The sequence below is a fragment of the Melopsittacus undulatus genome, chromosome 5 (genome assembly GCF_012275295.1).
Source record: "Melopsittacus undulatus isolate bMelUnd1 chromosome 5, bMelUnd1.mat.Z, whole genome shotgun sequence".
NCBI classification, from domain to species: Eukaryota; Metazoa; Chordata; class Aves; order Psittaciformes; family Psittaculidae; genus Melopsittacus; species Melopsittacus undulatus.
This window is the reverse complement of record NC_047531.1, coordinates 16,787,125-16,809,049: the sequence shown is the minus strand read 5'-3', so window position 1 is coordinate 16,809,049 and position 21,925 is coordinate 16,787,125. Positions and strand designations below refer to the sequence as shown.

Genomic DNA, 21,925 nt, shown 5'->3' with positions numbered 1-21,925 from the left:
GTGTCATTTTGTATAATGGGACAGTGGTTAATAGAAAAGATGGATCCAATGTGAATTCATGTAAGGCTGGCACAGAGTGCAGGGCTTGGAGAAGGAATCTGGACAGCAATAAAGCTGGAATGCAGATGTGGTAAAGGACTCTTCTGGGGAGAAGGGAACAACATTCATGAGCCGCTGGTGTGGTTGCCACAGGTGAAAGAGCTACTGTTAATATAGGAGGGTATCCGAAAAAACAAATGGGTCAGCTCGTAGCAAAGAGGACGGTAGCCTCTGCTCAGAGGGGTCTAAAACACGGCTGGAAGTCGCTGTCCTCTCTCTGGTGTTCCTCTGCTGAATGATCCAGGGTCTCTCTCATAAACTTCAGAAGCTGAAGATGGCCAGCAGCTGAAGATCAGGGTGTGCTTTTGTTCACCCTGGCAATACTCTATCAGATAGATGTTGAAGGCTGATCTGTTGCTTCTAAAACCTGCTAGAGTTAATAACCGGAACTGTAGCTGCCTCTGGGCAGGCAGCAGGGGGGTTGGAACTAGATGATCCTGCGGTCCTTTCCAGCCCTAACTATTCTATGATTCTATGTGCTCCACACTTCAGTTGCTCTTAACCCAAAGTCTTTGCAGCCAACAGTTTTTCTGGTATTGGGGGGTGGTTGGTTGGTTTCCTTGGGAGTGTTTGGGTTTTGTTTTGTTGGGGTATTAAACTGGTCAGCAGGTGGCTGTTACCTCCTTGGAAGTTGGCACAACTCTACTTCTTCAGTTTCTTACTGAAACGCTACATGGTTACATGTGGATCCCAGGAAGTACTGAACACCAGCCTGGAAGACTGATGTCTCCTCTGCACAGTCACAGCTGTAATGTGCTGCCTGAAGAACGGGTCTCAAAGGGTGCTTCCTAGTTTGTTTTTCCGGGATTTCCACCTGGAGTTGACAACTGAAGGCATCTTTTAGGAACGAGACCTGTGCAGTCCCTAAGTTACTTAGCAACCTGCAGAGTTTGTTACGGCTAAGGACTTGGAAGTGGGGCATCTCCATCTAGTTAGCGGTGGATCGTTTGCAACAACTGCTATCCTGTACTTGCCTTACAGAGATGACACCGAGTTAAAAAGCTGTTGAATTCCTTGATCCTGAATTCGCTTCCAGCCCCGGAGGTATTGTCCCGCTCCCCGGCCCAGCCCCTCCTCCCCCCTACTCCCTCTTTCGCCTCCCTTGTGCGGTCCGGGGCGGGAGGCTGCAGCGGGTCGTGTCCCCCCGGAGCCCGTCGGGGCGGGGCGGCCCCGGGGGGACGCGTCCCCGGTGCCGGGTGGCGAGTGCCGGCCCGGGCCCCTCAATGCTCTCTCCGCTTCCCTGCCCACAGCGCGGGCAGCTCCGTTCTGCGCTCGGTGTCTGCGGGTGCGCAGCAGCAGAGCGGCATCGTGCAGGCTCCGAGGGGTGCCAAGAGCTCCTGAGCCGCCGCCGAGCATCCGCGGGCGCTTTTGAGCTGAGTGTCTGCTTGTAAGGTCACTGGAAAGCAACTGGCTCTCGGGATCCCTTGCCTAATCAGAGGTGTTACCTCCTCCTCTTCCCCCAGTGTCTCTTGACATCATTTCATCCATCAGAGTTTCAGAGGAAAAAAAAACCCGAACCCACCCAGTCTGCGAGCAGCCCGCACCAGCCCCTCAGTTCTGCCGGGACTGCCGGGAAGAGCTGGAGCGGGGCAAGGATGAGGGATGGGAGCGGGGCTGAGCTCCTTGTCCTGAAGGACTGGGCGCGGGGCGAATCGAGAGGAAGCCGTGGCAATGGGCCGGCCGGCACCCCCCGAGCCCCGGGCGGGCACCAGTGAGCCCCGCGGCCACGCGTGGGGAGGCGGCGGCGCTTGACCCACGGGAAACGAGGAGCCCTCGAGGTGCGTGTGCTCCTGCCGGCCCTCGCTGTTCCATGGGACTTCTGCTCCCCGCGACAGACCTGATGTGGAGGGAAGCGTTTCTAATATGAACTTTCTCCCTGGGATCTGGTGGTCTCTTCCCCTGGTCTTGATCTGGGTGACCCCACCGGTCAGCTCCTCATGGTGGTAAGCTGTGCAATTCCAGGAATTTTTATTTGCTCTTGGGAAAGGTGGGGTCGGATTAATAGTAAATTAAGGAAGTGGGGGGGCAGGGGGAGCCTCTCCCTCTCAGGCTTGTACAAGCGGAGCTCACTGCTGCCAGCTGCTCCGGTCCAGCAAGCCCGGCTTTACAACAAGCGGGATTAGACGGGCTCGGCATCCCCTTCCACACCCCGTCCCTGCTCCCCGGCCGACGCCTCCTTCATAAGCGCAGAGCAGATGTGGGGCTGAGCGGGCGGAGGGGTGCGGGGGGCCCGGCCCTGCCCGGCGGGGCCGCTGGCACCTTCCGTCCGGTGCTGCCAGACCCGATCCAATCCTACCCTGCCCGAGGCGGATCCGCCCGAGGGGAGCCGAGCGCTGTCTGCCCCTCGGGGAGCTGCCCGCAGCAGGGGTGGGTTTTACCGATATTAATGATTTTCTCCCTTTCCTCGCCCCCCATCCCCTTCCTTCTGTCAAGTTTGCCCCGCGAGCACGGCGGACCCCGGTCCCGATGATTCGCAGTCTCGCTGCGGGGCGTCCACGCGAGCCAGCAGCGAAACGGGCCCTTAGGATGGGTTGGGGTGGAGACATAGACCCGCCCTGCAACCCCGACCCGGGATGGGGACCCCGACCAAGCCCGCACTGAAAAGTCTTGGCGTGGGAGAGGAGTTAAACCGCCCTTACAAACCTGGGGAACACATTTAACCTTGACACCGGCTGACGCGGGATCAAAGCCTGATTTATCAGACTGGGAGCATTTCAATGGAATTATTATCTGTGTCCACGGCGGTATGAACGTTATTTATTGCGATGGCTTTTTGTCATGGTGTGTTTTTAACTGCCACTTAAACACTTTATTTTTTTCTTCTTTTGAAGTCACGGCTTTAACGATTTTATGACCGTATAAACTAATGAAAATACAAGAAAAGGACATTTTCTCCTGTTTGATCCCTTCAAAAGACACCTATAGGAGCTTGGGTTTTATAAAAGGTACCTTTCGAAACATTTCAGGACTAATAGAGACCATCTGGACACAGATGATGATGTAATTTAATTTTGTCAAGGTTTGGTTTTAGGTTTATTTGGAAGTGCTGCCCGGAGCTGTAGCAGCGGGGCTGGGGGTTCCCCTCACTGCTCCTTCGCCTTATTAAAAATCGCAGCACCGGGGGCTGGTTTCAAAGGATTTCCAGCGAGGCGGCGGAGGCAGCTGCAGCCCGACGAAGGCTCCTGCCCCCTCTGGCCCGGCGCTGCCCTGTTCCTTCCCTCCCGCAGGTACATGGGGGCCGTGGGCTCGTCGCGGGTGATGTGCGACAACGTGCCGGGGCTGGTGAGCCGGCAGCGGCAGCTCTGCCGGCGGCACCCCGAGGCCATGCTCTCCATCGGCCGCGGCGTGGCCGCCTGGACGGCCGAGTGCCAGCACCAGTTCCGTCGGCACCGCTGGGACTGCAACGCCCTGGAGCGGGGGCAGCGCCTGCTCGGCCGCGTTCTGCAGCGCAGTGAGTCCTGCGGGGCGCGCACAGGGCGGTGCCGGGGAGCGGTGGGGCGCGCAGCCTCTGCGCAACTCCCGCAGCCTCCCCGGCGCTCAAAGGGGCTGCGGAGGGTCGGCGTGGAGATAAAAGGGGGTTTAGGGACGGACACTGCTGGGGTGCCCGGTAACATCCTCCTCCTCCGCTTCCCTTGCTCCCAGCGTTCGTTTTACAGTTGAGAGGAAGGGAAGGGGAAATGCAGAATTGTCCTCGGGTCTCGGAGTCAGCAGGACAAGAAGTGCTGCCTTGCTTAAAAACCTGTATCAGAGCAGACGGATATGGGAAAGGCTCAGGAAGGGGGATTGGCATATTAGGGGCTGGCCCTGCACTTCCCAGCTTCACAGTTTTTTTGGTACCTCATGAGTCTCAAAAACATAAGTTAAGGGCCACAGCGAAACTGAGGTGCAGGAATTCAGCACTTGGGCAGAGGGCTTTCCAGCCCATCCCATCGAGGGGCACCAGTACTTTGTGTCTGTGTGTGTGTGAAAGGGGCAGTTTGTGTCCAAACAGGATCCCAGCATGTTGGGATGGCAGACATCGGGATGACAGATGTTAACCCTTTCCACAGCTGCTTCCCGCTGGAGCATTTCACTGGGGAAGGCTGCCTGTGAGGTGTGGGGTCTGTGCCTGTTCCAGGGCAGCATGGCCCTGCAGGCTCTCAGCCCTCTGTGGGGGGTTTGACTGCTCATCCCTCAGATCAGGCCCCAGGAGAGATAAGCAGGGACACATCTGGTAGGTCTGAGCCAGTCTGTACATACCTCCAGCAGCTGAGGACTGCAATGCGTTTCCCACCTTGCAGGAGGACAGTTACATAGGGTGTTGTTGCTATCTAAATGTTGAACTAAGGCATCTAGTGAGCCTTCAGACAGTTTATATGGTCCTTTTGACTCAAAGAGGTGGCTGAGATCTGTTACTGTGCCAGGATGTCCTTACCCAGGTGATAAACATGCTAAGATTCCTCTGAACTGTGGCTCCTTTCGCCAAGTGCTATGCCTATGCACACAGCTGTGGTGCACAGCTGGTGGGACCAACCCTGCCCTGGCATGCGTGTCCCTGGGAGGTTCCCAGCATGGTAACAGCCTCTTCATGCTGTGAGCAGCATGGTGCCTGCAAGGAGAGGAGGGTGAAGGTGCCCTGGGGCCAATGCCTCACCGGTGGGGATGGAGAGGAGGATAGGAGGGACTTGTCATGCTGACCTTAGCAGTAGGATTTCATCCATGGAGCACCATTCGCTGCCAGGCTCTGCTGCTGGTTCCCATAACCAGCTTCATGTTCCCTTCCAGACATTAGCAGTAACATCACCCATCAGCTGAAGTGTTTGATGAGGTTTGTCTGACATTCAGGAAAACACGTCTGGCAGGACATGGCCTAATGCTGATGAGCCTATTTCATAAAAATGGTAAAAATGCATTTTTTCCAAAAGTGAAGTTTTCACTGTTGGCTTATTGGAGAGACTTAAAGCATGAATCTTCTGAGCTCTGTGCTCAGCCTGATCAGGCAGGGACTGTAGCTTGGTATTGCTCTAGCTTGAAATGGAATGTTTTTGATTAGTTTAATAAACCCAAATGAAACATTTCTCTTCCAAGGACATTAAGTGTTTCTTTTTAATTAACACTAAAATGTTGTGATGTTTCTCCATATGTCTTCTCCCAAATAAGTCTTCAGAAGAGCATGATCTGTAACAAGCCGTGGTATTCCCTGCCTGATCTTGAAGGCAGTGTAGGGAAGGCAGGATTTGTCCAGTCTTTTTGCAAGCTTTTAGTTGCCATTTGCAGAAGGTTTGCGCAGCACATGGATGTTCAGGGCCTTTTCCTGTTTGAAACATCTAGATGTTACTGGAATAGAAATACTAAATAATAAGATACACAGTGTAATGCTGCCCCTACAATAAAACCACAGGTAACATTCACTCTTCGGGGTCCTGCTTTTGTGCTAACATTACCTATGGCTTACAAGTCCTCTGCATGGGTCTCTCTCACTGCTAGACACTGCTCAGAAATCTACTTCTCACCTTTTCCATGCTAAAACCTTTAAAGTATGAAAATATCCCATTACTATAGAGTTGTGACAATATAATATAGCTCTGTACTGTAAATTAGTACCTCCTAAAATAAACTTAAGCAATTACTGCATTGAAATACATTCCCAATAGCCTAAGAGTAGGAACGGTCTAGAAATGCAGATAATCTTTGGTATAATAAAGTATCTTCATTAAGTGGAGGGAAAACTGCCCAAGCAGCTGGCGTGTAGAAGTCACAGCTGCCAGGCCAAATCCTGCCTCAAGGATGACACAAGCAGTGCCACTGATTTAATGGAACTTGTTTGTGTGAATTACGGTTACCGGGCTTGGTTCTGGGCAGAAAACCTAAATTTAACTTATTTTCAGCAAATAACACCCAAGATGTCCCCCTGCTGCCTTTTAAGCAGGAGAATTTATTCCGAGTGCTTCGGAAGAGGAAAAGCTGGTTTCAAGCCTTATTTGCAGTATTTTGCAGCATGCATGTTGTTTCAGAGTCCCTGATTAATAATTTCTTAAACCTATCTCTGTAACAGCACTTCATATATTCTCTAAATTGATGAAACATGATAGAAATACCAGCTGTCCTATTCACATATTTGTAGAGAGCAACTGATCCATGAAAGTATATTAATCAATATCAGAAGCAAGCATTTAATGTTTTCCAACTCTAACACTATATTGATGAGCTTTTACCAGGGAGGGGTCCAAGTTTAAGCCATGACTAATTCTGGCTCCAGGGAATGTGTATTTGTGTAGTTTCAGCCCAGTTTTATCTTCTGCTTAGCAAAAAAGTCCAGGCTAACAGGCTGGGCTGGGGATAGCTGCTCAAAATAAGCACCCCAGTGGTTTTAAAGTGACTTCTTTTTGTTTCAGGTAGTCGGGAATCTGCTTTTGTGCATGCCATCTCCTCCGCTGGAGTTGTTTTTGCCATCACCAGGGCATGTAGCCAAGGGGAGCTGAAATCCTGCTCCTGTGATCCCAAGAAGAAAGGCTCTGCCAAGGACAGCAAGGGCCATTTTGACTGGGGTGGCTGCAGCGATAACATTGACTATGGCATTAAGTTTGCCAGAGCTTTTGTGGATGCCAAAGAACGGAGAGGAAAAGATGCAAGGGCGCTGATGAACCTTCACAACAACAGAGCTGGAAGGAAGGTGGGTATCCATCCAGCAGATGCCTGAAGATGCTCTCAGAGTTCTCAGGGGTCTGGGGCATGTAAGGGTTGGCTCTGGCTGACAAGTCTCAGTAGTAAGGAAGAAGTATGGGACGAGCAGGAGCCTGAGGGGCTGTTTCTCCCTTGGAAGCTCAGTGTGGCAAAGATCTCCAATCAGATCATATTCAACTGCTTAACAGTGCTCCTGCCTGAGACTTTCCATTGGCTCCTTGTGTGAGAAGACAAGCAGGAGTCCAAGTCATTGTAGCATCAGTTTGCATGGAGAAACCTTCATGCAAACCTCCATGTTTCGAGCCCTACATATGGAAGGGTTTTTACTTTTGGTTAATACAGAATAGAAATTCCTAAGGAAGGCTGAAGGCCAGACTGAAGAACAGGCTTGACTATTAAAGAACAAACTCAAAATAGCATTAGAGGGGAAAAAACCCATCCTGTCCCTTCATGTATGCATACGATAGACCTAAACACAAAATGAGCAGAGAGAAAATACAGTGACTTCACTTTCTTAGACAGTTGATCCAAAATGCATGTCCCTCCAAAAAGCGTTGTCCTTGGGGCATGACCTGCTCTAAACAAACCCATTTTCGAAATGTTGTATGAAAATACCATTCCAGAATTTCCACAAAAATGACTGTTTTTTGTTGTAGGTGAGTAGGAGTAGTTGCTGGTGTACCGGCAACTGCTGGTGCGAGGGCTGAGGAATACATGCGCTCACATTTCATGGTGATAGCTATAAACAGTGAGAATAGGGCATGAAACTGGAATATGCTGTGCCATTATTCAAAACAGAACCAAATCTGCTCCATCCATGACAACTGGAATAGCACAGAAAAATATTTCATAGTGCTGAACCAAACACTTCTCAAATGATCATAGAAACTTCTTTGTCTTTGGTTTTTCTTCACGTATATTCAGTAGGATGGAAATTGATCAAATTCTGATCTTTTTGTATTAAGAAGTTCCCTTTATAAACTGTAAAATTATTCTATATTAACTATCCCTTATTAGAAGCAAAGATCTAATTTTAATGGATTGTACTGCAAGTAGATGATTGTCCTGATAAGTACTTCTCCTTTAACATCTTTTCTTCATCTGTTTATTAGCAGCAGGTGTAATGAATATGTAGTATAGACAGACGAGCCTATTGCTTCATTACTGAGTGATACTCACATGCAACACTATAGCTGTATTTATGTCACTGTCCAAAAGAGACTGCAGTCTTCAACACCGGCAAAGACTTCATCAGGGTGAATTAGCTCCATGATAGGAGGCACTTCCTATAATAGTTGAGTATCTTAATCAGGTTAAAAAAATACATATCATAGAACCACAGAATGGTTTGGGTCAGAAGGGACCTTAAAGCTCATCCAGTTCCAACTCCCTGCCATGGGCAGGGACACATTCCACTAGAGCAGGTTGCTCAAAGCAGTAAAGATTTTTTCCCAATATCTGATCTAAATCCACCCTCTTTCAGTTTCAAGCTATTCCCCTTGTTCTATCCCTACAGACCATTGTAAAAAGCCCCTCTCCATCTTTCTTGTAGGCCCCCTTTAGGGACTGGAAATCTGCTCTAAGTTCTCCCTTGAGCCTTCTCTTCTCTGGGCTGAACAAGCCCAACTCTTTCAGCCTGTTTTCAGAGGAGAGGTGCTCCAGCCCTCTGAGTATCTCTGTGGTCTCCTCTGGACTCACTGCAACAGTATATGCCAAATAGTAAGGCAGTATTAGTAAGCATGTAGGGTTTTTAAGAAAAGATCAATTTTTCCTTAATAATTATATTAGATTAAAAATAACTCATTCTCAAATGCTCTAGGCCCTGCCTTACAGAGGGATGTGCTGTTTTGTATCCACCATGCAATAGTGTAGGTTTAGCTGTGCAAGGATCTCACAGCCTCAGCCTGCCCACAGGCCGGGCATTTGGACCTGTATGAGACCAGCGGTGAGCTCGGCATTTTCTCACCTCCAAAAAGGGTTTTGATAGGTTTCTTTTAAAACGAGACTATTCAATTTTTACTAACTCAAAAATACTTAGAACCAATATTTATAATATTCCCATATGAGTCATACAAAATAATATGCTATGTAACATTATAGGAACATCACTGACAAAAAATTTGCTAGTCCTGCACTCCTATGTACGTGTTTCTTCCACTATTCCAGGAAGTTGTTCTAAACATACAAGTAGTTAAACTGATTTCTACTCAGATAATTAAAACCAAGCATCTGCTTAAATCCCAGTTCGTGATAGTACTATTGGCAATGAAGTGGGGCTGTGGGAATGCCAGTGACCTCTTTGAAGTAGTCATGTTGTTTGCAAGTTGCAAAGAAAATTAAAAGTACTTTGGTTCTAAAATACAATTCTCATTTTATAACTTAATGCCTGACTGAAAAACAACTGCCCTGCTGTGCATCAGTCTTGTTTCTAATCATGGACCTTTCCTCTCTCTTACTTTCCTCCCATGATGCTGGTCTTCTTGTACAAACTCTAAAATGTCCATATTCCATGAGCCCTTAAGGCATAATATTTATACATCAAATATCAGCATCTTCAAAATTACAAATGAATTATTTATTGTCTATGAACCCATCTGTTGTTCTCCAGCATCATACAGGTAGCCTGAATGTCTGAGATGAAGCTGTAATGGCTTGAGTGCTATCCAAACATTAAATTAATGATGAAGGGGATCTCTCCAGTGCAAGCTAATGAAGGGCTTGTTCTAAAATGTTTGCTGGAAGGTTTATAAGCATTTAAAATCTATTGTATTTTAAACTTTTGCATGGATGTGATGCCGGGTCCGGGGGGGGGGATGCTTTGCACAGTCTCTAAAATTATTTAAATACGAAATGCCTATAAATTTCTGGGCTATATCTGAAACACTATTCAGGGCAGGGGGCAGCTTTGTGAATGTGAGCTAGAGAGGGGCAGCATGGCAGTGCTTCAGCGGGAACAGTGGGGAAAAGAGGTACTTCGGGCTATCAAGAGGCTGAGTGATTCTGTCCACTGCCCAGACCTCTTCCTCCTGTGCAGCCTTTGTCCTAGCGTTATGGAGCATCCCGACCCTAGGGACGGCTTGCAGGAGTGAGGAAGATAAGCCCATCAGCCAGAGGCTTGTGTGTAGGGTTGAGTCAAGCAGCCAGAGCAGGCCAACCATGTGGGGATGACTTGCTGTTACCAGTGGGTGTCACTACAGACCGTGATTTGGAGCCCTGCAGGTCTGCGCGCCTGGCATTGCAGGATGAAGGGAAAAGAAATGACACTTTGTTTTACCTGTGTATATTTTACTGCGTTTCTAAACAGGCCGTGAAGCGGTTTTTGAAACAGGAGTGCAAATGTCACGGTGTGAGTGGATCATGCACTCTAAGGACCTGTTGGCTGGCCATGGCAGACTTTAGGAAAACGGGAGATTATCTGTGGAAGAAATACAATGGAGCGATTCAGGTGGTCATGAATCAAGATGGCACGGGTTTCACTGTGGCTAATAAGAGATTTAAGAAGCCAACTAAGAATGACCTGGTATACTTTGAAAGCTCTCCAGACTACTGTATCAGGGACAGGGATGTAGGTAAGCCTCTATCATTACACCTGAATGGTTTTATTTCAGACATTTGTACTTTGAAGGTCAAAGCTTACTGTTGAGTGTGTGTATGTGTATATGTATATGTAAATCCATGCATGTAATCAGCAGTAAACGGGCAGGAACATATTTTGGAAGGCCAGTTCTTTACAAGAAGAATAGCTCTTCGATACCCCTAGATGTAAACCAGACACTACTTCTAGTACAATGCAGCAGTTTCTTCCAGGTGCTAAGGAGCCCTGGAGCTGTTGCAAGGCAAAAGCTGCTTTTAGGACAAGTTTGTGTTCTGCTCTGGGGGCAGGTCCATACTTTACACAGCTCATACATGCTTGTATCCCACAGCTCATCCAAGAGCCGCCAGATGTATCTACATCAGTCCCAAGTCTGTGATGTCTCTATGTCTCCTTCTATCACATTTCTTCTTGTCCATACTGTTATACTACTGCTGCAGACATGCAAGAGATCAGTGTCCTTCTCTATCTGCAGCTGACTGTGGACCCCCTAGTTGCAGACACGGCTTTCCCCACTGATAATGTAGGTGGTGCCACTGTCAGTATGTGGGACAGGGCAGCTGTGGATGAAAGGATAGAGGTCAGTGGGGCTCAGCACACTGCACTGAGTGATGCAGCTCTTTGGGAGACAGTGTTGGTTCCATCCATGATAACCATCACATTTTCTGAAGAGCTGCGCCAGCTCCAGTGGGAAGAGGTAAATTTTCAGGACTGCTGTTCACACGGATTTTTTTCTGCTTTTGTAGTCTTCAAGAGAGACACACTTAACAGTGTTACAGGATTCAGGGGACCCCGATGTCAGTTCTTGACCCATGTATAGTATTTCCTGATGTAGCAATTAAGAACTGGCAACTAGAAAACCAGGATTTTGGAAGAGAGAGCCAGGCTGAGTAATGTATGAGGGATGTTGTGGAACTAATTAATAGGTTGTATAACACACCGGATTGCACCCTGCATGACATATCTGTAAGTATCTGGATAGCAATGCAGCTCAACTCCTTTTGGCATTGCTGCATATTTACAATCCAAGTTTACTTGGAATAAGCATTGCAAAACAACTGCACGCAAATAAGAACAATATGTGAAATCCTGGTCGTGTACTGTTGACTTCAGTGAACCCAGAATTTCCTCCAGTACACTCGTGTTGTACATTGTTTCTGGTTAGTTGAGTAGTCAAGGTAATTTAAAATGTTATTTATGGCTTTTGCAGGTGATGCTTATTACCTGCACAAGTACATATTGTTCCTTGAATAGTGGTTGATCCTGTAAAGTCTAATACTTTAATCCAAGTGAATCAATGGGCATACTGCAGCACTGTGCAGGGACTAACTTTGGAGATTAGGGTTTATTCAGAATGTGAAGTTGCCTCATCCATTGTAAAACCCGTGCTTTCTTTCCCCTGAAAAGGAGAGCCTGTACATGAACCACTTTTATGTCAAAAAGCCATTTAAAAATCTCTTTGTGCTGAGCCTAATCTCATCTGTCAGCCTTGCTGTTGTGGAGGAGAGTGGGCATTTTTCCCTGCAGTATGTTGCGTGCTCTTGCCTGATGCTGTCAAGCCTGCCCAGAGATGGCAGAGTCTGACATGTGCTTTGGCTCAGCTCGAGATAAGGCTGTGGGTGAGGCTGTGTTTCTTCCCTGCCCAGAATTCGGAGAATGTGTCTGTTTGGAAGAGCACATTTTTGGCAAGCTGTGGTAAACCTTTAGTGGGATGTGGGATGTCCTGCTGCCTGCATGGAGCAAAGAGAGAATCTAAACATCATTTGGCTTTGAAAGAGGTGAGCTCTGCAGCCGAGCAGCATTTTTTCTTTATTAACTTTGGTTTTCCCTGTTGAGTGGTCCAGAGTGTCAGCTCTGTTAAATGACTGGAAATGAAATGATATTATGGAAGTCTAAGTTTGGAAATAGGCGGGGAGCATCTCAGCATCAGCTAAATGTAATAACACAGCACTTTAGTATGCCCTTGAATACAGTTGTGCCTTTCATTCTTGGGGAATTTAGTTGATTTAGTGCTTCAGGAAACAATCAAACAATAATCAAACAAAATATCTGGGGATTGGTTAGTACTGGGACTGAACAAAGGATTCACACAGTAAGACTTACAATGTGTCACGATTTGACCAGGACACAGCTTCACAAACTGTAAAATGACCAAGCCAGTGTCCTCTGTGGCTTGTGTAAAGTAATTTACTATGTTCAGTAAATTGAAGGTGCTCAGAGCCTGTATTATCAGTGCCCTAACCAAAAATCCCACGTACTTCATCTTCTGCCATAAGAACTTTTAGCACTGGTTCTTTCTGGTTGGCAGGCAGGCACTGGAGGGTCCTAGGGCTGAATATACCCCACTGGGTCTGGCAGTATTTCTGGGGGAGTCAGCTGGATGTATGTACCTGGATCACCCCTACAAGATGAAGAATGTGGTATTAATAGTGCTTTTTCCTAAAGGAAAAGAGGAGGTTTTGATTTTGGGAAAGATATAATACATGGAAATAACTGCTAGCATCTCAACAGCAAGAGAACGCAATAACCCAACCACCTCTTGTCTAGCATTAAGATTTCAGGACTTTCAGGACAGGACCAAAGGAAGATTATCAGAAGTGTTCAGAATTCATTTAACTCTGCTTATGTGGATGCTGAAACAGTCTTTATTCACAATTTTGTACTCACAGTCTGGTAGAAACAGAGGTAGGACATCCGAGAGGAATACGAAAAACTTGTCATAAACTTACTAATTTTTGCCACACTTTGCATGGTCTTCTCTTACATTATCATAAATTCACAGCTCCCCAAACCAATGCAGAATAACCAGGACTGCACAGGGGGAGACCTGTTAGAAATTATAAAGCTGTGAAAGAAACTAAAATGATGTCTGTGCAAGCAGCAGTCCTTATGTTGTACATACCGTCTTAGCCTGAATGCATTACTGCACCTCCAAAATGCTCTGAAAAATGCCCCTTGCTTATCTGCTTGTTAAGCTTCAGTCAGTAGCAGTTGCAGTTTCAGAAGACTGCTGTCTGACCATCCACACAGGCTGGGTTGATTGAAAGCTGTTGTGAGTTTATCATGCTTTGAATGTACTAGTGGGTAAGCAGAAGATCGTGTTATAACGTAGAAGCCATAGCATGGGCATCACCAGATTGCTGGCCAAGCCGTCATCACAGGCTGCTGTCCATGCACACTATGAAAGCAGTGTAATGTCTTCCTGCAAAAGAAAACATTTCAGAGCAGGTTTGTTACACATCAGTTTGTACAAAACTCTCCAGGCAGTGTTTGAGTGAAGCCTCTTCCTGCAAGGAGGCTCCCATCAGAGTGTGCAGAGCAAGCTGGGCTCAGCTGTGTGTGTTGAGGTGCTGCATGAATGGGCAGGTTGTGTCCCCAGGCTTGGACACCAACCTGGAGGTGGTGGGTGAGTGGCAGGGTGGCGTTGGTGAACGTGTGCTGACTGTTCACGGCTGTTCTGGCAGCAGTGAGGCTTTGGCCATGTGGAGGTGGCGGTGGAGCAAAGGTAGGGCACATCTATGTGTAGATAACCTTGAGCTGTTCCAGCAGTCCTTCAGCACCTGCTGTAAACCCATCTGCCATGAGCTTTAAGTCATCTGCAGGTTTCTCCTGATGCTCATGTGGTCGTGGTTTGGGCACTTGTAAAGCCAGCATCACTGCCTCTGCCTGCGCATGGGGTGGGGGTCATGTACCTGGGTTGCAGTGGCTACTTTGTGTATCCCCAGTAGGCACGTGGGGTGTTGTGATGGTGTTTGAGAACACTCCACACCTGATCTCGTGGTGGAGAGCTCTGAGGAGATGCATGTGCAGTGCTACAGGCAGCCCTGGAGCTGCGCAGGGGGTGACAAGCAACATGCCCAGGGTCTATTGCTTCCCTTCACAGCTGGGCCCTTCATAGCATTATTTTCCTGTTAATTTATTTCCCCTGCTGCCCAGCATGAGCCATTTGCTGCATTTTTGAGATGAATGGGACAGACTCCAGAGCGAAAGAAAGGTGGGAAATTCAAGTATAGCCTGCAAAGCACTGGTGCTGTGCAAGATGTGTTAGTGCTTGAGGTATGTAACCCACGGAGGGAAACCAATACTGATCTACGTTAGAAACTTCTCACTGACATTACCTACATACAGGCAGTTCCTGTGTGACTTCTTGGCTTGTGCCTCCCCCTTTACACATTGCAAACTTGGGTGCAGTCCCAGCCCCATGGAAGCTGACAGTGGAGCTCACAACGACTTCCATCAGGGCAGCTCTCCAAGCACCGTCCGGCCAGGGAGAAGTGCAGTCCCCCCAAGAGCCACTGCAGCCTTCAGTGCAGTTGGAAACTAGAACAAGACACATCTTCACTGTAAACTGAATCTATTGCTGGCCTGGGAAATCCCAGCCCCTCCAGCAAGGCTGCTGCTGGTGTGTGCTTCCTGCACTCTTCAGTAGAAACTGGTTATTGTTGTTGGGGGTTTCACTGTTTTATTTTGGTTTTTTTTAGGTGAAAGTCAAATAATCAACTTCATTGCTTAAAATCAGATTGTTCATCAGTAGAAACGGAAGGGGAAATCTTGAGTTTTAAGGGAATAAATACATCTTAGTGCTTTAGGGTGGGAAAAAGATGTTTTTTGACTTACCACATGTTTGCTTAAGAAAAAAACTGTGCAGACCAAGAAGGAAGGGTTTGATGTATGGGCTGTCAGGTTGGCAGTGTTAAAAGCTGAGGATGTTTGGGCAGGTATAATGTTGTGTTTTGGCATGGCAATTCCAGCGCTTGAAATAAATACAAAGAAGTTGCATGAAAGCTTTTCACAAGTTAGAACATCCTCCTGCCTCTTAATTGCTGAGTAGGTGCATTGCAAAGGTCAGAAAACGGCCTTATTTAGTTTGGTGTCTTCTGCTGCCTTCATCACCTGGGCATCTGAGTGCCCACTGAGGAGCACTGGCTGCTCACTGTCAGTTATTGCTCATTTTCTCTCTCATGAGAGAAGCTACAGAGATGCTGAAGATGCTGTCTGAACTTTCAGCAACCATTGGTTTTGCTCAGAAAATAAACCTTTGTATGAGCCTGCTTTCCTTTCTGTCACATTCTGTGGGTAATTTAGCCTCCTCTCCTAGTGGCACAGTAGATGCTGATGCATTGTAGGCGGTATCAGATGATACCAGCTTCTGACTCTGTTAGCAGCTGAAATCATTTTACATTTGAAGTCAGTGGTAAAACTCCTGTTGGAACCAGTGGGTGTCTCCTGCTGAGGTTCTCCTTCACTGCTGTGCTATTTCCCCAAACATCTGGAAATGAGCATTTTTGGAGTTGGAAACTAGCCTATGCCTCAGCTGAGGAATGTGGTCAGACCTTTCCAGGGCAGCTCCTGCAGGGCTGCGGGGGTACTGGGGTCTTCTGTCACCAACTGCAGCCAGGTGGGAGGCGAGCTGAGGTGGAAAGTGGCTTTGCTGTTCTTCCAATGGAGAAATGACGCTGGTCTGGCCACTGAATGACAGTGGCAGAGTGAAGGATCCCTTGAGCGACCAGCTTGTAGCACACAAGCCACATGCAGAGAGTGAAACACGCAGTGTTTTGACATCTACCCCAAATCACAGTTAGAGATAATTGTCCTGGGTGTGCTTCATTATGAAGCCCAGGCACACCAGGACATCGGGGCTTGGGCCTTGTTTGGATGCAGAGCAAGGGAGGTGAGGGGGAGCCATGCAGGGAGGTGAGCAGGAATTCACACCAAATTCCTGATGCAGAACATTAATCACAGCAGTGGCAAGTTTTGCCTTTGTACTTTCGCTTTGAGCAGGGGTCAGGGCAATCACCTATAAAAGTGGTTATTCAGTTGCATTTTGTACAGTCTAGGATGCAATGGATATTGCTTTGGGCTGACAGAAGCACCAGCACTTATATTTAGATGTCCCAGTGCTCTGCACATTACCATGGACGGAGGAGAACGTGGTGGCTGGGAAGCAGGGTTTGGTTTGTTTTCTGCTCCAGGCTTCCTAAGGGACCACAGGCAGATCACGTAGCTTTGCATCCTACTGATTCCTCAGCCCATCCCTAGACTGGGGGCACCCGGGATCACAGGAAGTCTCTTTTGCCCCAGTGTGGAGTGATTCCTAAAAAAGGATCTGGGAAGAGCCTTTTGGCACCATTGCTTTGCCTGTTGTGTAGGTTGCCCCGGTGCAGCTGGCCTTGTAGGGATAGCTGCATGGCAGAGGGCTTGCTAGGGGTGATGTCTGCCCATGGTGGTACTTCTCTGCCCCAGGACCCTCTGCATGGGATCCAGGCACTGTTGGGACAGGAGACCGGGAGTTACTGCTGGTTCCTTGGTGCAGGGGGAGCTCCCTGTTTTTTACATCCAAGTGAGGTGCTCCCCAAAACAGCAGAGACTTTAAAGCACTGCTCAGCTGCCTGCCAAAGATGTTACGCATAGTGCTAGTCCCTGTCAACAGTGTGAGCAGGCTCGGATCCAAAGGACATCCAGGATTTATCAGGCTGCTGGAGCAGGAGCCCATCTCTGGCTCTGTTCAGCTGCCTTCTCCCTCTGCCTTTTCCCTCTTGGGTGGCTCAGCAGGTCTCTGCCTTGCTGGCACAGCAGCACCTTTGCAACTCAGGAGCCTTGAGCTGGGGGCAGGTGGCCACGCATCACTCTTCTGCTCTGCCCAGAGAGTTCATATTGAGGCTTTCCAGATGTATAGTTCTACTCAGTGAATATTTGAATGTTTAAATAAACACAGGTGTAGAGGGTATGGGGGAGAAGGCTGAGATGCCTTCCAGGGCCTCAAACACTGCTCCAAGCAGCAGTCAAAACCTGTCCTGACTTAGATGCAAGAACCATGGTCTGAGAAGGTGACTTTATGGAAGTCCATGAAACTACTCACTGCCTCAGTGGCTGGACTCAGGCCTGAAAAGACATGGAGTGCTATAGGGGATGGAGAAACAACAAATATGGCTGTGTTGTGAACTGCTCCAATACAGCAACATCAGTGCATGCAACCAGAAGTACACCACAGGGAAAAAAAAAGAAAATGAGAATTTATGAAGCTTAGATTTTTAATAATTACAGCGTAATTACAGCTTATGATTTATTAAGATGGGTTTGCTGTCCTCACTCATACAAATTTCAGTTAGTGTCTGCATGTATTTTTTCTTTGAGATAGTAAATTGTTGATGTTTGATGTACATCTGTGAATACACTTGTCAAATATTTCCAGTTAATTTTATGACCACAGCCAATATTTAGGGAATCCCGTTTTGGCCAGCAACAGAAGAATGGAGCTATAACCAGGTCTAAGGAAAATGTCAGAACAAGTTAATCTTCTGGATATATCTGAAATTGATTTCTAATAGCAATGCGTAAGAAAACAAATGAAGCAATGAGTATTCGTAATTTTCAGATCGGTAGCAATGATCTCTCAGCAGCTGTGGTGTAAATCCCAAAGTGTACCCTAAGATAAGCTTGTGTTAGATGAGCAGCTGCTCCTATGTGGTTCAGCTGCTGTTCGGGCAATGACATGCCTTAAAGATCTATTTTGTGCCACATGGAGATAGGCAGAGGCATTTCAGCTACTCCAGAGAGGTTTAAAGAACATGAAGAAACACCCCACTTCACACAGCTCTGGGGACTGGTTGCACGGCTGCCTCGGGAAGGGTATCTGCTTGCTGGAGAGGACAAAGGTGCTATGGAAAGATGAAGCAAAGCATGGTGATGCTAACAGAATCAGGCAGCGCCTTGAAGTGTTGGGTCCATTTTGCACCTTCTCAACTCCAGACCTGATTTCTAGGAGAAATTTGAGAGCAGTTTTACCTTATTATAGGTATTTATAGAATCATAGAATAGTCTGAGTTGGAAGGGACCTTCAAAGGTCATCTATTCCAGCTCCTCTTCAATAGATCAGGTTGCTCAGAACCACATCCAGCCTGGCATTGAATGTCTCCAGGGATGGTGCATCCATCACCTCTCTGGGCAACCTGTTCCAGTAAAGAATTTCTTCCTTGCATCCAGTCTGAATCTCCCCTCTTTTAGTGTAAAGCCATTACCCCTCATGCTATTACAGCAGGCCCTGATAAAAAGTCTCTCCCCATCTTTCTTACAGGCCCCTTTAAGAACTGAGAGGAGAGGACGCAATAAGGTCTCCCCAGAGTCTTCTCCAGGCTGAACAACCCCAACTCTCTCAGCCTTTCCTCACAGGGAGGTGCTACATCTCTCTGATCATTTTTGTGGCCCTCCTCTGGACCCTCTCCAACAGGCCCATATCTTTCCTGTACCGAGGACCCCAGAGCTGAATGCAGTACTGCAGGGGGGGTCTCACTAGAGCAGAGTAGAGGGACAGGATCACCTGATTGGCTTGATATTGAATCCAGGGAGATGTGATGCTGAAGGATCAAACACACTGCAGGTTGTGTCTCCTACCCCTGTTCCATGTGTTCTGTCCTTCCCTAAAGCCCACCCCCTGACCTTTGCTGCGCTCCCCTTGCAGGGTCCCTGGGCACAGCCGGCCGGGTTTGTAACCAGACGTCCCGCGGCATGGACAGCTGTGAGGTGATGTGCTGCGGGAGAGGCTACGACACGTCCCGTGTCAGCAGGATGACAAAGTGCGAGTGCAAGTTCCACTGGTGCTGCGCTGTGCGCTGCCAGGACTGCCTGGAAGTGGTTGATGTTCACACCTGCAAAGCACCAAAGAGCGCTGGCTGGATCTCCCGTGCATGATGCGCAGGCCACTGGTGCTTGAGGACCACAGCTTCTGCCCTCCCTGGTCCATGCAGGGAATATGCCCAAGGTCTTCTTTACTTTTATGTCAGTTTTGCTTTTGTCTTTCATTGCACAGAAGCTCCTGAATACTCAATACAAATTCTGCAGCATTTGCTTTCAATTTCTGCATGACAGTGCTGCTGCTGGGTTGTCTCTGCATAAACTGATGCAGCTCTGGAAGGATGTACTTCTGGCAGGACTCTTCTGACCGATGCACAACTCTCCTTCAGACTCCTTGTGGCTGTTTGTTCCTGCCATGAGGAACACAGTGAGATGCAAAGATGGGGCATTTTGTGCAAGAGCACCACCACCAACTGCATGGGCCGAGCTTGCTCAAGCATCATCAGAAGGAGCTCGTGCTGGTCACAGTCACGCCTTGGATCCTGAAGAGCTCAGGAATTAGAGCACCAGTTGGTGATTCCTCCGTGAGAGAAAACCTGGGGCCAGGCTGGGTGAAGGGCTTTACTGTTTGTCCATCCCCAGTGGACTGGAGTTTGCAGTAATGTGGCCACCTGAGGCCAACCCAGACACAGTTGGCACACTGTGGCTTCCCGTGAGGCAGAAACTGGCCCATGATGAAACGCAAAGGAAACTGCAGGAGATGTATCCAACCACAACACTCCCATAAGCTATTAAAAAGTCAAAGCAAATGTCTTAGTTATGTATTTGTGAAAACTTGCCTTAAAAGCTTTTAAAAGGCCATTAATATTAACTGCTGTGGATTTTGTGATCTGAAGGATCAAAGCAATCTGTTTTGCAGCTTAGTGAGAGCTGGGTATAGCACACTCAGCTACCAAAGGACGAGGTTTTCTAGTTGTCACTTACTGAATAAGCAGAAAAACATTTGCATAAAGCTGATGTCTCAGTAATGATCAGATTTCTAAAGAATCTATCGACTTCTATGTTCTTTTAAATTTAATAAATCTATTAAATGTGTTCAAAATGATACTTTTTATTCAGGTGGGAACAGCTAAACAAGATTTTCCCTGAATACTTTCTGCTAAGACTTATGTCTATGATTAAGGATGTAGTGGCTTTCAATGGAGGCAGTTACAGGTTGTGCCAGGTCTATATGCTGGGCTGGGATCAGTATAAAAACCAAGTTGCTGAAAAGATATGCAGGCTCGGGAGGCTCAGAAATCACAGCCTCACTGGGGAGGAGCAGGGTCAGACAGGGCACCAGCTGCTTCTCATCTCCTCAGAGCAGAGGCCAGTGAATGTACCAGGATGAAAGATGGGTTCTGTGCCAACCGGTCTAATAAGGCTCTGGAAAAGCACCAATGAACTTGAGGGACGGGCAAGGTAATGAAAAAATAGCATAGCAAAAGGAGGTTGAGTGGGTGATAGAACATATTATAGATGCAGGTAAAATTTCTGTATGAAAATGAAGATTTGAGGAACCCTAACAGGTACAAACAGCACATGAAAAAAATAATATACAAGGAGCATATCACAGCAATAATTTGAGCACTCTGGTTATGTTGGTTTTTTAAAAGGAATATTAAAAGGAATGGGATTTTACATTCACGGGCTTGAGGGAGCAGTCATTTCCATCTGGAAGGCTTTGGCAAATGTTTGTATCATTAAAATAGGTAAGTCATCTCCAGAAGGCACAGCTGGAGGGTCTAGATTAGGAGGGTCTAGAAAGGTATTTATTTGGACAACAAGATGATATTTCAGTTACTGTATATGGCATTAATGCCATGGCCATGGCTAGAAGTAAGAATAATCACGGTATAAATGAACTGCTGGTGGGAATAGCCCTATCAGTGTGTACAGTGTGTGCAGTACACACACATATAGTGCAGGTGTATATATGCGTATGCATTTATTTCAGCAGTTATACTGTTGGCCTCACTACTGCCGGCAATTCAGGCTCTGGGCTGGATGAGGAAAATTTCATTCCTAGCTGTATTTAAAGGTGAGCTCCAAGGAGGCTTTTTATTAGCATTTCATTATGAAATTAAATCCACATGTAGTTCGCAGCCTGAGCAATATCATACTTGAGCCTTAAAGAACTTAAAAGCAGTATAACAATTTATATATATATATATATATTTTGTGGCAGTTTTTTTTGAAAGATCCAGGGACCCTTTGAGTAGTCTATAAATTCCCATGTAATAAAGCTGAAAATATTTTAATATTCTGGGAAAAAAAGGAACTTGTTCCAGGCAGTTGGTAACAGGCAATGAAATCAGATTGATTCTTAACTCCATCATTCGGTTAAGACATCAGAAAACAAACCCACCTCAATTCTGCAGTCCCAGGTAAAATGTTTTGTGGTCATTGTATTCAAGGTGGAACTTCTGTTCCGCAGCATGATCCTCATCCTCTCCCAGATGCATCTTCTTGCTCCAAACGTTCCCCTTGTCTCAGGGAGCCTGAGGTTCCTGAAGGTTGCTCTTTCCAGTAAGACCAGGCAGATGGTGGCGTTGAGTCCTTTGGCCTTTTTGGTGTCCTTCCTCACCAGACCCCTGCCCCATCTGGCAGCAAGCCCTCCAAAGGTGCACACAGCAACCTGAATGCTGTATTTCACACAAGTGCCACATTCATAAGCTGCAGTGCAATGCCTCCACCAAATTCCTTTCACCAGGGCAAAACCAGGATATTTTGCAGCACAACAAATGTGTAAGTGTTGGGCTGGCCAATTATTTGATTACTTTTTTCTTTCTATATTTATTTATTTATTTATGTATTTTTTAAAGAGCTCAAGGTAGGCTTCTTACAGCATTCCTGCTGCTTCTTCCATCAAGAGAAGTACTTTGGAGAGCTTTTGCTATTTTTTAGCAGGGAAAGATACTCAGAGATGTAAATACTGCTAGGAAAGGTACCTCCTTGACC

At 47.2% G+C, this 21,925-nt stretch overlaps 1 protein-coding gene across 1 annotated transcript; it reads left to right on the top strand.

Moving 5' to 3' along the window:
- Positions 1-1,609: 1,609 nt before the first annotated feature.
- WNT2 (Wnt family member 2) lies at positions 1,610-19,976 on the top strand. Its single transcript, XM_034063356.1, has 5 exons — positions 1,610-2,042; positions 3,327-3,550; positions 6,474-6,751; positions 10,067-10,331; positions 18,813-19,976. The coding sequence occupies exons 1-5, from the start codon at positions 1,963-1,965 to the stop codon at positions 19,040-19,042; spliced, it is 1,077 nt and encodes a 358-aa protein (XP_033919247.1). The 5' UTR covers positions 1,610-1,962; the 3' UTR covers positions 19,043-19,976.
- The last annotated feature ends 1,949 nt before the right edge of the window (positions 19,977-21,925 follow it).

What these genes read in the sequence shown, in the direction of transcription:
- WNT2 (XM_034063356.1), top strand. Translation starts at nt 1,963, where the DNA reads ATGAACTTTCTCCCTGGGATCTGGTGGTCTCTTCCCCTGGTCTTGATC. An exon ending in CCGGTCAGCTCCTCATGGTG is followed by an intron (nt 2,043 to 3,326) that starts GTAAGCTGTGCA and finishes TCCCTCCCGCAG; the next exon opens with GTACATGGGGGCCGTGGGCT. An exon ending in ACAACAGAGCTGGAAGGAAG is followed by an intron (nt 6,752 to 10,066) that starts GTGGGTATCCAT and finishes GTTTCTAAACAG; the next exon opens with GCCGTGAAGCGGTTTTTGAA.